Genomic DNA, 14,890 nt, shown 5'->3' with positions numbered 1-14,890 from the left:
AATTGATTTGATCAATTCTTAAATCGGTACAATACGCTCACGCCGCGTGCGAGATCGGATCTTACGACATTCTGGAACATGTCCCGATCTTCTGTCGCGACGGCAGACAAACGAAGTTAAATTTATAACATCCATAACATGTCAATAATTGCGAAAATGATCGCAACTTCGAAGATCAGGGGCGAATCAACGCGTCGCCGCTGCTGCAGGGTGAAATGCCCGAGATGTCGGACGGACTGCTGGTGGTTTTGCCGCGGAAACAGGCGGCCGCATATTGCAAAGCTTCTTTGAAAAAGATCGAACGCAAGCAGGTGTGGATTCGTCGGAATCGTCGAGAGCGGCAATCGCACGGCGGCGCGCATAATAATCGTCAAACCGCGAGTTATGTCGAAATGCTTCCCAAAGATAACGATGATTCCTCCTTGTACTCGCCATACTGTTGCAATTAAAACAACTTTAACGTTCTTCGACGTGTTATTTTACAAATAACAGTATACAATTAAAGTACGATTCGAAAGTTCGGTAACAAGATAATTCTAAAATGTATATTTTGCAAGATGACGAATTGATAATATATAATAATTGCATTGTCACATGCTTATAAAACGTACTTACGTTTTGTTTCTTTAATAGAAATTAAACTTGAATGACACGAGAAAACGCTTACGTCTAATGAAGAGACGCGGCTAACAAGTTTACGGTTAACAAAACATTAGCATCATGCTGCACACCCTTCCGGTTTTCCTTTCCCCGCCGGTCATGGGAAATCCGTGAACTCTCATCCCGTATTATTCACGCGCGTCTCTATCTTTTTATCTGTTCCCACAATTACACTCTATATACATGGGCATTTTGCACGCGAATCATGTAAACGCGAGGTCCTTGACGTCTATCGCGCTCGGTGACTTAATCACGGTGTAATTCATGCATGACCGAAAAAGTCGGAAAATTTATCTCCTACTGAGATTTTTTTAGCGAATAACGTAGAATCGTTAGATTCTAACGCAAAATATAATTTCTATCAGATAATCATATGTTTTGTAAATCAAATAATCATTATTTTCTCATTTACGCCATCTTAAAAGAAGCAAGTCACCATATAAAAAGATCGATTCAACCGTCGCGTCGCGCAGTTTTAATCTTTCTTCCGACCAAGAATCTCGTTTAGAAACTTGTTTGACGATTTAAAGCTAATAAGCATCGTGTTTTTGCATGTATTTTTTCTTCTTACCCGGTGCAAGGAAATACGTTTTCTACTCGACGCGTTCGTTTGTCAACGTGAGAGGTCAGGCCGAAACGCGCGACCTTGTCAAATCGACCTCGAATCGATCGATATCGTGCTTTCGAGCGCGCCGAGATATAATTCGACACGCTTGGGAGAGATCGCGGGTATTTCGAATACGCGCGACTTCCACGGAAAGCGGCGTCGCGACCGTGAAAACATGGATTTTCATGGTGCGTTATCCCGACGATGCGAGAGAGAAGAGCGCTTCCGCGCGCTACTTCCATTCATGTTTCACCTACGAAACAGGATGCAATCTCGCGGAGTCTTCGCTACCGCGCGGGCTCCGACACACGTCATAACAGGGCAACAAATTTTTTGATCGACGTTGTAATAGCGCGCGTCGTGTTTATACGTCGTCATCGTTTCTTTAAAATTGCCGTTTACAATGTGATGCAAGCTCTCAATAATAAAATAAAATTTTCAGAAAAGAAAAAAATATAAATTGCAAAACTAAAAATTAAAAACAATAAAATTACTCGGTAATTGTAATGTGAAGATTCAATTTTTGTGTTGCCAGTAGCCTAAATATATATACATGATATATTACTTTTCAATTTTCTTGATAAAATTTATGCATGCAAAACCGACGAGCGAGGCGGATAAATAAGATCGACTTGGGAGTTGCCGTTTAATTGAGCGCCGCGACGCGCCAAGGTTGAAGGGTTGCGGCGCAATGCACTACTGGGGTTAGAGCCACCACCTTTCCTTTTTATAAATTGGCGGGGTTGTGCGCGCGCTGAACGGGTGGTTCTCTCGTTCCGCCCGCGCGTTCCCGTTCCACGGCGTTCCGGTTGTGCGGCACGGGCGATTTAAGATGGCGCATTGATCTTGGTCGCACTCGCGTGACGTTTCGTTTCAATCTCGTGCACGCCGCTGCGTTTGTATCGCTACGACGATCACGCCTATAATAGCAGAATTGTGGCATTGGAGAGCCGCGCATTGCGCGAAAACTCGGTATGTGACAACGCGACGTCCGTCTCGTTTCCGAAAAGTTGGTACGCGCGCGTTGGCAATGCCGAGGTGAATTCCTGTGAGTCGTCGTCGGAGTGACGTCAGACGCTCTGCCGGCTTCGCCCCGCTGTCAACTCGCTTGTGCGGTGGAATAATCCGTTGGATGGTAAATAATCTCATTAATTGCGACATTAATTTGTGCACGTGTATATGTAGCGCCAATTAAGTCCCGAGTAATTGATTACAAGATGGTGAATCGCGAGATCTCGAACGCTGTTTTGGTTGCGTTGAAAAACTTTCGTCGCGTCGCGCGACCAGAACTTGAAGTTTGATCGTGTCCTATCTTCATCTCTTTCTTAATTTGTTGTTCTGTCTTTCTAACAGCTGTTATCACGAATTCACGATTCTTGCGATTACCATAACGCGTCACGTGAATGCACAATGCTTCGTCATTCATTCTTTGAAATTCATTTTTCTTTTCATGTTGACAATATATCTTTTGAAAAAAAAAAATAGTTTTACTTGAAATGTACTTGCGTGTCTGCGCAATAAATTGATAGTTTGTTTTTTTCACACTTATTTGTACTATTTTTCATATTTATTTAAATAAATGTTCGTAAAATAGTTTTACTTATTTATTAGTTATAAAATTTTTTGTTTTCCCGAAGAAAACTCACAAGAATAAATTTTTTCTAACTTGGATTTTAAATTAGAATTTTTTTTGTATGATTTGCAGTGAAATTTTATGTAACTGTCAGTTGGTTGCTTTAACACAAATTACATTTACCTCGACTGAAATCCAACGATCTCTTCTCGTCGAATCTAATATTACATTAGCTCGTCGTAATGGGGATTCGCACAGTGCCGATAACGGCCTCGAATTAGCGTCTAATTATGCAATATAAGTTCTTTGTTCGCTTAGCTTTAGTTCCTGAAGACTTGAAAAACAGATATAAAAACTATATTATTAAACGTACGAGACAATTGCACATTAATTGCGTTGCCGCGCGAAATAGGACATAAAAAACATAAGAAACGGCATGGATAAAACAAAAGCGCGGATTTCATAATCCGATTATTTTGCAATCGGTAATTTGCATTCACGTTGCAGAAAGCAGGAAACACAAAATGATACTGGTTACACAGTAATAATCAAGAGAACTTTGCGGTACCGGATTTTCTTTTATACTTTTCAATCGTTTAAATACACGAAGGACCTGTTCAGAAAAAAATTACATGACAATTTAAAGATGACGATAGAAGCAAGAAAAAAAATAATATACGTGAATATATAAAGAAAAAAATTTATTGTAAATGCATAAATTAAATTTTTTGTTTGTTTGTGTCTTTGATTACGTAAAATGTTCGAAATATCGCGTGAAGCCATCTTACAGCTACATGTGCTTGCGTTACAAACTTGTTTAATCGTTTAATCAAAGTGTTTCGTAGATTCTCTCGATTATACCTGCTTGCTGCAGATTCTTATGCAAGCGTGGCGCACGAAGAAAATCAATAATTACCTGCACGTCTTTACCTCAAGGTGATATACGAAGCGCGATGCGGTCGCGACTTGTTTTTTGCTGCCTCTGCCGTGTATCATCTTCCTATTAGCGTCATCATTTGGAATATTTCAGGTCGAGTCAACGGAGATTGATATCACGAATCCGGGACAATATGAAAGAGAAAGTGCACATACGGGAAATGATAACAAAAGACGCTTTATTGTAGTTAGATATCAATCAGTAGAACAAGAAGTCACAGTTAATAGAGACGTTAATTCGAAATTCCGTTACGCACATATGTCAACGGTTTCAATTACATTCTGTTTTGTTATTTTTAAACAAAAAGAACTCGACCAATGTTTATGAAATATTTAAAACAGAAAATTAGGGTGATCCAGAATCATCGCTGGAATTTGTTGCGTTATTATTATTTTTTTAATATGTTATTTTATAATTTATAACATAAAGATATATAAAAAACATCATTATTAGTCATCATTTGAATGCAGTCGCATTGATAGATGAATTTATGTTTCTCCGCTTGTGCTGTGCACCCGATCGTTCTTCATTTTCCTCGCAGTGCATTTCCGCGCACCAGTTGAAGCGCGTCGTGAACAACTATTATATGACAGCTCTTGATCCCGGAACCGGTCCACGGACCACGCGTATATCCTGGAGGAGGACAACGCGGCTACTCGCGAGAGGAGGACGTCGACGCCGGACGTCGTGGAGCCGGACGAGCACGGCCGCGACGATCCGCAAGAGGATGATCCGTATGAGTACGACGATGACATCAGACCGACAACGTCCGGCATGGGGCGCTGTGACGTCGACTCCGACGTCGAGGACGACGAGGAGTGCTTGTCCTTGTTCGAGGCGGCCAACTACCTCGTCTCCGGTACCGCGTCCACGATACCGACGACGAAGGTCGGCGCGCCCTGTTGGGGATGCAAGAGCTGCGCCGTCGAGGGCCTGCCGTTGTTCCTTCTTGGCTCGCCGACGGAGGCATCCCGCACGTGCGCCTCCTGTCAGTAATCCGTGATTTTGCTGTTTGTTCGCCTGTGGTCACTACACGTCGTTGTCTCTCTCGTGTTCGCACTGCGTCAGAGTTTGTTTTGAAACACAGCTAGTTTTCCGTTAATTGCGAGAAGATAATCTGCGAAAGAGAAGAAGGCTTAAACATTCCGATCAATCGATCACGTTTATTATCTAATTACACAGACGCATTACGAATTATGTAACTTTCTTACTTTCTCTCAACATTCTTGTTCCCCGCTATTTTGTATTCTAATCAGCGCAATATCTGAAATGTATTTTTGTAATATTTCTAAAATATATATTTGTAATATTCCTTTATACTCTTCAAAGAGCTGCAAATGTAAATTTACTCGGCGCAGACAAAAAAAAATATTTGACCAAACGTCATGTATTTATCTGGCGCAGTGTGGACACTTCTAAGTATCTCGTCGTCATCTTAAATCACTCGACTTCTTTCACACCCAGTTGTGTTATTTCTTTTTCGTGCTGCTTCCAAGTTTTGTTATCACCTTTGAAAAATATTGTTCAAAAAAAAACGTCGTCGATTTATTATACGACTTAAAAAATACCAGCGTAGATTGCGCGATTGCATGTGCGTTAGATAAGTTGTACATCGCGCGCGATAAACAAGTAACGGTTTGTTTCGCGTGATAAAATTTTCGATAAGATACCAATCGATTTTGCAAAAAACATGCTTATGTTAAATTTCTTCTTGTTTTTGCGCAGTTTGTGTTTACGTTTTTCTGTCCACGTAGAAATATTTTATTGTATTGTTGTATTCTCACTTGCTGTTGTCACACATCATGCGTCATAGATTTTGCTTCGGGACACGCTTTAGCGAAGTTTCGCTTTACAGTTGCGGAATGAAACAATCTCCACAGAAATAGGTAATTTCACGTTGATGTCGGGTTAACGTACACGCAGAACGTGCATTTACATGCATCCTCGTGAGGATGCCTTCTATGCGGCACGAGATAGCCGTATCTGCATTCTCATCATACCAGATCGACGAGTCCATGCGTTGTCTCGGTGAACGGAAAAGGAGAGACAGGGACCGGTTTTAAAGAAGTGTCCCATACCGAACTCTCGCATCATCATCGATGCAAATTCCCAGGCTGTATGCGTCTAGTTCGATATTCCATAATCCAGGAGCAGATATGAAATATTTATCTAGCACACTCTTGAAACAAACGAGTTTTAATGTGTGAAATGAATTTCGCGACAGTGTTCAAAAAATTTGTATATTTTCAGAGTATCGAATTTTACTATTAGTATTGTCTCTTAATATATTTTTACTTCTTTAAACTTTGCAAGGGAAATCTTTGCTTCACATATCGAGGAATCCGCGCCGGATTCTCTCTGAAAATTCGCTCCTCGATCATCGCGATCAATTGGCCGTGAAGGTGTCTGTTAACATACTTCACGCGGAGGACATCGTCGTTACGAAGACGACGAAGAGAGCACTTCGGAATGCAGCGGTGGGCATCGAAGCGCGTGCGTCTTACATATTGGAATTGAAAGCGACCTATTACATTCGTTTAGTCTCGCTTCTTCAACGTTATTACAGTTCTTTCTTTAGCGAAGAAGAACACTTGTACGAATCTACTTATGTAATGAAAATACCATCGAATATCTTCGTCAATCAATGGTAATTTACGTTTATCTCAATTTTGCGAGATAATAGCTTCTTTATAAAACCAAAATTTTCGAACGAAGTTTTAACAAAGTTCAGTGACTTCTAAATAAATTCACGATAACTAATTTTTTTTTTCCAATGCTTTTTTTTCCGTGCAACGCGCACAGAAATTTTCTTTTGGATGTGTTTATTTTGGATATCACGGAGGACAGTGGAGAGGGCTCAGGGATGCGGCGCCACGTGCAAGAGATGGACGTGCGTCTGCGCTTTTGGACAACCGGGTGGAAAGTCGATCGATGAAAAGGGATAGTGTAAAGGGAGAGATTCAATGCCACAACTCTCTCGCGCAGCGCGACGAGCGTCATCTCTCCACGCTTTCCTGTTTCTTTCCGTTTTCGCGTGCCGCGTTTTCTCGTTGCTCTCATTAGATAGACACGCATTTCTCAATACAAGACATACACGCGATCGTTTGTCTGTTCACGATTCTCTTCGCGAATTTTCTTACAGTCCGTCTCGTGCGCGAAACGAGCAAGCATCTGTTGGTCTCTCGTTTGTGTTTTTGCAAAAACTCGAAGTATAACAAACTTAAAAAAGAACAACAAAGTTGAAACAACAAAACTTAAAGTAGAAAAACAGGATTATATTATTTTTTTCCTGCGTTTAAAAACGTGTGTGAAATAAAAAGAGAGAGGACGATAGTGTGAACCTGATTTATTAATCTTTCAAAAACAAATAAAAAAATATGGCGGATCTAAATTTTTATAAAGTGAACAAAAGAGAACGTAACGAACTTATTTATTAATAATTTTTATGAAGTGAATGAAAAAGAACAAAGCTAATCTATTAATAAATATATGAAGTGCACAAAAAATGTAAACAAATTATTTTAAATAATTTGTTTCATAATAAGTAAAAGCAATGTTTATGCGCACTTTTGGCACGCACGTGTCACGAGATCGCGATTGTTCCCAACATGTGAGAATCGTATCAGAATCTTTTAAACTTCGTGAACTCACAGGTAATATTTCCAACGTAATTTATTACAGTCACATACGGCGCAAGAAAAACAATTACATGCATAATTACGTACATATAAATATCTGACCGGAATGTGTACTTTGTTCGCATTTGAACTGAATAATTGCTCACATTTTAGAAGTTACTTGCTGACACAGAAGATTTATAAATAGCGAGAAATCGATTAGCGAGTCACATGCGGAAAGATCGAACGTGTATTATATTCTGTCTGTCTACTCGGTTCGCTTCTGAGATGAGCTTCGTTCGTGATATTATAACTCACACTTCGATATTTCTGTTGCGCATCAAAATTTAAACCAAAACTCGTTTTGGTGAGTACAATAATTGTTTATGCTGCGAACAAGTGAACATGAAAATAAAGATTTTGTTGTGTCAATAAACGCAGAGATTTTTCGCATGTAGCAACGCGATTCAAACTTGCTGAAATCGAACCGCGGTTTCTATCACAAAGTCAACGAGCGTCACCGATACGCAAATAGATCGTGCGCAAAACGCCGTTCGATAAAAAAGAAATATGACACTACTGTGCATCGATTGTGTGTGCTCTTTACAAGTTGTAAAGAAGTGCATTGTACCGCACGCAATGTGTGATCACTTCTGTAAATAGATAATACAAATACGTATGTAATTTACGTAAAAAGAAATGTTACATCGTTATATTATATCAATCACTAACCACATAGAATTAGTGTACTTGTGTAAACACAACATTGAAAATAGTATTACAAAATAGATTTATTTCTATCACCATGCAAAATAAGGCAAATGTTTCTCGCTTGTAGTGTTCAAGATTCGGACATTCATAGTCCCGACGGCCTCTCTGCATATACTCGTATTATTTTTTTTTTTTTTTTTTTTTAGAAAAAACTGTGTTTTCCCAGCGAGCAATGTAACAACAAATTTTATTTTGTTACAGTCTTATGTAGCAACCGGGTGAGCCAAATGACCAAGACCTATAATGACATAGAGGCAGTTACAAGGCTTCTGGAGGAGGTAAGCTCGAGCGGAAAAGCTAGAAGTTAGAGTCGAGTGCTACGCGCATCGCGTCGTTCAATTTTCACCGATTGCAATATCGGTATATGTATCTGAAAGTAAACCGATAATATAATTGTGTTGACGAATCGATAGAGCTGTGTGAACAATCGACAGTTAGAATAAACAATCGCCCGAGTAGAAAATCAAACGCGGCCCTGAGAAGGGCGCGCTAGGTTTTGACCTGTTGCCTGATCAGATCTTATTAAGGCAACCTGACAGCGCGCCCTGATCAAAAATGTAACGTTGTGTTACGTATGGCCCTGATAACAGTTTTCTAATCGGGCCCTAGTACGGCGGATCTTTATAAAGCCCTGATAGAGGACTGTAAGAGAAAGAAGAAGGTTTGTGGATTGATATTAGACTTTTTAATTTACATATAATTATTTATTTATAAACTATATATAAAATGTGTGTGCATCTTACATGAAAATTAAAGTATCACAAAATTAAAATGTCACAAAATATAATCACACACATAAAAAAAAGAAAATGATTATAATAGAGAAATTATTATATATAATATATATTATTGTTGTCTAAGAGACATTTTGACAGTCATTAGAGCCTTACGTTGAATATTAGTTGCGATTTATATATATATATATTATATAAAATAAAAAATTTTAATGTAGTATGTACGTACTTTTTTTCGAATTGCACGAAATCTTTTAACACATATTCGTGTTAATTTTCTAATTTTTTCTGCACGATTCGTTATTTTTTATTTCACATTACACATTACACATGTACAGTATTTACAACAGTAAGAATTGCGATTTCACAAAGAAATGTTCACCAAACTCTCGATGTTTCCATTTCAATTTGTCGTGCGCACATTTTTGATAGAGAATTTTAGAAAACACCCAATAAGGGCCGCATAAGGATTTCCTTAATTAGGCCCTAATAGAGCAGCCCTCATTGCGGCGCCGACAAGGATGCCACGCGTGTCAAATAATATGATAACCCTGATATATAGGCACTAATAGCGCCGGGATCAAGCTTTCCACAATAAGGCATGTCATGAGATTACCTGATTGCGCCCGAAGCAAAATGCAGGCAAACCCTAATCCATTTTCTACTCGGGTGATCTTATGATTTTTTCTGTTATTTTTTATTTTCAATAATCCAGGAATTATTGAAACATTAACAGCATGACAAAAAAGAAACAGCTGGATCTTTCTTTTTCAACAGAAAGAGAAAGACTTGGAACTGACAGCGCGCATCGGTAAGGAATTGCTGGCGCACAATCAGAAACTCGAGACCACGGTAAACTCGTTGGAGGCCGAGCTCAAGGAGTCAAACGAGAAGATCACTCAGCTGAATCATGAGGTGTTGAAGAAAGCTGAGCTGATACAGATATTGACGAACGATGTGGATGAGTCTAGCTCAGAGGCCGGGACACCGACCGGCTTCCGTGGGATCAACCTGGAGATGCTGCAGAGGAAGGTTAACACTCTGGAAGAAGAGAACAAGCAACTGCGCACCGAGTTTGCGAAGTTGTCGCACGACGCCGACAATTGCGAAGAGCAAGAAACAAGACTTGTGAAGGACATTGCAGCGCAATTAGGTATAATATAAATCTGTTGCACGCGTTTATTGTTGCATTAAATATTTTTCGAAACAGTTGTTGTAACTTTCAAACTAATTGATTGACAGCAACTGCCAACATGGAGGTGGACGGAATAGCAGAGGAACTCGGTCGTCAGAAAGAGGAGAATCGACTGCAGCACGAGCAGATAATCAGTCTCACTGCGAAATTAAAAGAGACGGAACTCAGGCTTGCTCAGCTCATGGCGGAGCACGACGAAGTGGGAGCGACGCTAGTCATCACTAGAGATAATCAAAATACGCTTGCCAACGAACTGGCCGAATTCAAAGAGCGTTATGCGGAGGTATGGGCGCATCAGAACGAAATGATAGAAAAATACGATTAATTACTGTTAACTGTCTATTGTATTATATTGTGTAGTTAAAAACCTTGATAAATATATAATAGATCGAGATCTGTATAAGTTTACTAAAAATACGCTGTACATGTCGTATATTTGTTTGCATGCCAGGTGGTGAATTTGCTAGCTGAAACGCAAGAGCAGTTGCGAAAACAAAGGAAACGCGGAATGCCAACTGTGCGCGGCGGATCGTTGTTCCCATCGATGGGTGCAGCGCCCCAACCGGATTCTATAGCTTCTGAATTGGAATCGTCTCTTTACTCGGAATTGAGTGTTGATTCCGGGATCAGCACAGGCGATCGAATGTACGTTGCACAATTTTTGTTGCACATCACCTCACGAGCTGCACTTTTTTTATATTTATATTTATTAAGTTATAAATCTATTTTTATTGTTTCTTCTTCTCCAGACCAACCTACAAGAAGGTATTCGAAACCGTTCGAAGCGCGTCCCGAACATCGTACGCAGGTTTAGATCCCAATCAATTTCCCAAGATAGGTTCTATGACAACGTCAACATTGTCTACCAATTCGGTTGGTCCCCGCATGAGTTGCGGACAAATACGACCACACGCGTCCGCATTTCCTAGCTTGGACTCTACTGGTCATAGTGAGAGCGAAGGGTCTGTTCACGAAGCAGAAGATTATCCGTATGTATTTTATCTTTTTTTCTCAAGATTGATGGTCTTCTGTAACTAATAACATATGAAACTCTTGTTTATATTCAGAGCTCCGCAGGGAATGGGTATACCTGGTGCTCCCGGTGCAGCTGATCTGGAAGCTGCTCTGCGTCGTCTAACACCGGCCGAGGTGTTAGCCAGACGTGCGTGTCTCAGTACAGGTGCCGGTTACAATTACGATTATGACGGCGGTGCGATACACTCCCCTTCAACTTTTCCGCCGTTTGATTGTCGCACTCCCGACAGCATCATGTCGACCGGTAGTAGCGGCAATTTGAGCGGTTTCGGTGCCAACGCGTGGCGTATTCCGCAAAAGTTGCAGATTGTTAAACCGTTGGAAGGCTCGCAGACATTGCATCATTGGTCGCGATTGGCGACGCCAACACTGGGCGGTTTGTTAGAAGACAGGCCGGGAGTACAGACGAGGGGTGGCCGTGCTCTTGAAGATCTCGGCCTCTTGACATTCACTCTCAGCGATCTAGAGGAAGACGAAGAGTACACCTCCAATCCTGGAAAACCATTCCAGGACACCGGTTCCGTTTACACCTTTACAAATAGTACCGTAATGCATCCGGATGATCATACCACCAGCAGCGTGACACCGAGCATCGTCGGCAGTCGCGTTGCCACAGCGCCTAACAGTGGCATGAACTCGGGCATGAATTCTGGCATGAGTACCCCTCGCACGCACAGTCGTCGCAACTCTACGTCCACGTTTTCCACTACGCTTGGACTGGCCAAGATGCTGAACGAAAGAGGTATCAAAGCTGTCACGCCTTCGTGTGTAGGCACGCCTACGGACGAGAGGAACTTTTCGCCGACCGCTACGCCGTGTAACAGTCCGGATGCGAGTTTGTCGCCTACGAGATCATCGTCGCCGCCGCTTCTGGAGAGCGGCGCGTATCTGACGTTTGGACTGCTCAGTACCGGCGCGGAACTGTTAAGGCGCACCTTTAATTACGAACCGCCGGCATCATCCAAGAAGAAGAGATCAAAATCGAATATATCGCGTTCCGATAAAAAGGCTCTCACCGGAATACGCCTGGTTGAGAAATTGGAGAGAATTGGAATTGACACGATAATGGCAACTACTGTTAACTCGTCGATCTCACCGTTGGCACTGCAAGGCGCTCTGTACACGCGTCGCTCGACTGGCAGCCCGATGGCGCAACTAACTTTCCTCAAAACCTCAATGTCCTCCAGTAGCAGCCAAGAGAAATTGATATCTCCTTCGTCTTCAACATCCTCTATTAGCGATCAAGTCGTGTCGGGTAAACCACCGTTATCAAGCAAACGGAACGACAAGGAGTCTACTGTGCCCGGTTCCAGTGCATTTAATTCGAGAGCCGCGGGTCAGTCGCCGGATCGACAGCGGCGATCAGGTGCTAAAGCGACGAGACCCGATTTGGGACGAGTTAAACCGCCGGTTTCGCCGCCAGTCACTAAAGAGTCTGCCACGCAGTCGGCGCTGGGAGCAATTAGTTCGCTTCTGTTCGGCCGCAAGGGCGGCTTATTGTGAATATTTTGTAGGATTTGTAGTGCGATGTAGGGAAACGAATTGATTGATTTCAGCAAATTAATTTTTAAATACATTAGCGAAAAAATGTTTTCGGTGTTCAAAGTGCAGGATTTTCAGTTCGTGCGTTTATCGCTTGAGTGCATGATATATGCGCCTATCATTATGTTGTAAATGATGGGCGTGCTGTTTATTGTCGGCATTTTGATTTGTGTACAGCGGCTTTTAATCCAATGATCAATTTTATAAAATACACAAATCTTTTTCACACACGAATTCCGATGACTCAAATCTAATAGGTCTAATGATCCTATACGAATCACAGTTAGTAATATACAAAGTATCTTTGTATATTACAAATTTATTATATTTTAAAATTTTATTTAGAAAATCGTGATTGTTAAAAAGTGAGACAAAAAACACGAGTTTTTTTAACACAATCTGTACAGTAAGCACAAAATACCTTTTATCTCAATAAAAAGTATAAAGAACTAAAATCGGGATATACGAAGAAGAGGTAGACACATTTGGTAGTTTGTGGCAAATGAAAAGGAAAATTGGTCAATAACTGAAAATATATACTTAAAGATTATTTAATTTTATGATTACGTTGAAGTTTACAAAGGCTCAATCCCGTTAACTTCAACTTTGTGATCGACTGTAACTACTCGATGTGGGTTATGAACAGGATATAATTCGCTTACGATTGACTATATATCTATGGACTGTGCCAAATGTCTTGTTACATTATCACTATTTTCGAAGAGAAAAAAAACTACAGGAAAGCAACTATAAATATATTATTCAACTACTAGAGTGCATTGTTCAATATAAATTGTAGTTTTATATTTAGCATTTAAAAACTCAAAAGACTTAAAAGTTAAAATGACAAATTAAGACTGCTATATTTTGCTGTTAAAAATATACGTATGTATTATATATTTATGTATATTTTTTAAGAGCTCTTTAAACTCTTATAATTTTTATTTTTGTTAAATTTTGTTCATTTTTATTTTTAATTTTGTTATGAAAAACACTCGGGTTACAATTGTATTGCATTTCTTCTGACCAACATACACACAGTCCATACTTATCTAGTCAAAAGAGATCTATTTGATGGTAATAATTTGAATAACAAAGGAAACAAGATGATACACAAAAACAGTTTTAAAAAAATAATACTCGCAGGGTAATTAATATTATGTATTCAAAATTCACAGCTCCAATGACTCAAAAGTGAGCTCTAGTATATATGTATCACTTACACACATACACACAATATAAATCAGTAGTGTACAAAAAAAAAACTACTGGAGGAAAAAAATTAGGAAAACTGCTGCTTTGGTTCAATTTCTATGATTTTTTTTGCACAAAGTCAGTCTGTTTCGGTGCTAATTTATTTTTCTTCGGCAAACGCTTGTTTGAAAGAGTACGTGTAGCGGCACTGTCGATGCTATTGTCAGTCTTTGCGCACGGAAGATTGTGCATTTAGCGTTGATTTAATAGGGATACTGTACATAGTTGTAATAAAGTGCGGCAAAGCGATGAAAAAATGCCTTAAAATATTTTTTAGTGGTTTTTTTTTCTGATTATTCTCGTATCTTAATAATTTATTTCTATTTTATTTTCTGCAAACGAAAAAAACAAAGGCGAGTTCCTTTAAACTGTAAAAGAACTGTATTATATATAAGAAAGGGAAGAAAGTTTAGCTCGACGCAGCTTTGTACACACAGACGTACAAATAGTAATAAATTAAGTTGGAAAATAACTGTGTGTGTCGATATTTTACCTGGTTTGCATCTACCGCTATCATCTCCTCACACGCTAGTTCTTTTGATCCTTCTCGAGAATTAATTGAAAGAAAGATGCAGCAAAATAGCTGATGTAAATAAAAGAACTAAATAAAAAACCTAAACGAAGTGATGAGATTCATCGTGTTTTTCAAATCTGTTCAGCAGATCCGTTATCAACAGATAACAGTTGTCTGCTTCTTCGCATCTCCGCAACAGATCGGGGAGCCACCTTCTCTTTTCTTCTTTTCCACTTTCTTGACTTCTTTCAATTCCTGCTATTCCTGCATTTCAATTCCTGTATTTCCTGCATTTCCTGCATTTCCTGCGTTCGTTCCATCTTGCTTAACTGGACACAGCCACAGACTTCTATATACTACACTAGACCGCTAGCTCGCGTGATTCCAGCGTAGATAATGGCTACAAAATCTATGTACAATGGGGGTACTGTGGAATGCGGGTTTCATTGGT

At 40.0% G+C, this 14,890-nt stretch overlaps 1 protein-coding gene and 1 long non-coding RNA gene across 5 annotated transcripts in view; both read left to right on the top strand.

The window, feature by feature from the left end:
* Positions 1-14,397, top strand: part of LOC109860589 (trafficking kinesin-binding protein milt) — a 34,883-nt gene extending 20,486 nt beyond the window's left edge. For all 4 annotated transcript variants that reach the window (XM_020439793.1, XM_020439795.1, XM_020439796.1 and 1 more), the window contains 6 exons: positions 8,367-8,443; positions 9,677-10,052; positions 10,142-10,377; positions 10,546-10,739; positions 10,844-11,083; positions 11,162-14,397. In XM_020439793.1, the coding sequence (XP_020295382.1) occupies positions 8,367-8,443; positions 9,677-10,052; positions 10,142-10,377; positions 10,546-10,739; positions 10,844-11,083; positions 11,162-12,632 (2,594 nt within the window). In that variant the 3' untranslated portion in view covers positions 12,633-14,397. The remainder of the gene's footprint in view (positions 1-8,366; positions 8,444-9,676; positions 10,053-10,141; positions 10,378-10,545; positions 10,740-10,843; positions 11,084-11,161) is intronic.
* LOC109860592 lies at positions 2,095-4,309 on the top strand. The gene is made up of 3 exons (XR_002250839.1): positions 2,095-2,402; positions 3,686-3,776; positions 3,871-4,309. It is a non-coding gene; the product is annotated as an uncharacterized LOC109860592 (long non-coding RNA).
* Positions 14,398-14,890: the final 493 nt, after the last annotated feature.

The sequence above is a fragment of the Pseudomyrmex gracilis genome, unplaced genomic scaffold (assembly GCF_002006095.1).
Source record: "Pseudomyrmex gracilis isolate BER0280 unplaced genomic scaffold, ASM200609v1 scaffold_420, whole genome shotgun sequence".
NCBI classification, from domain to species: domain Eukaryota; kingdom Metazoa; phylum Arthropoda; class Insecta; order Hymenoptera; family Formicidae; genus Pseudomyrmex; species Pseudomyrmex gracilis.
Note: the sequence above shows the minus strand (reverse complement) of the source record. Positions and strands in the feature narration are given on the sequence as shown.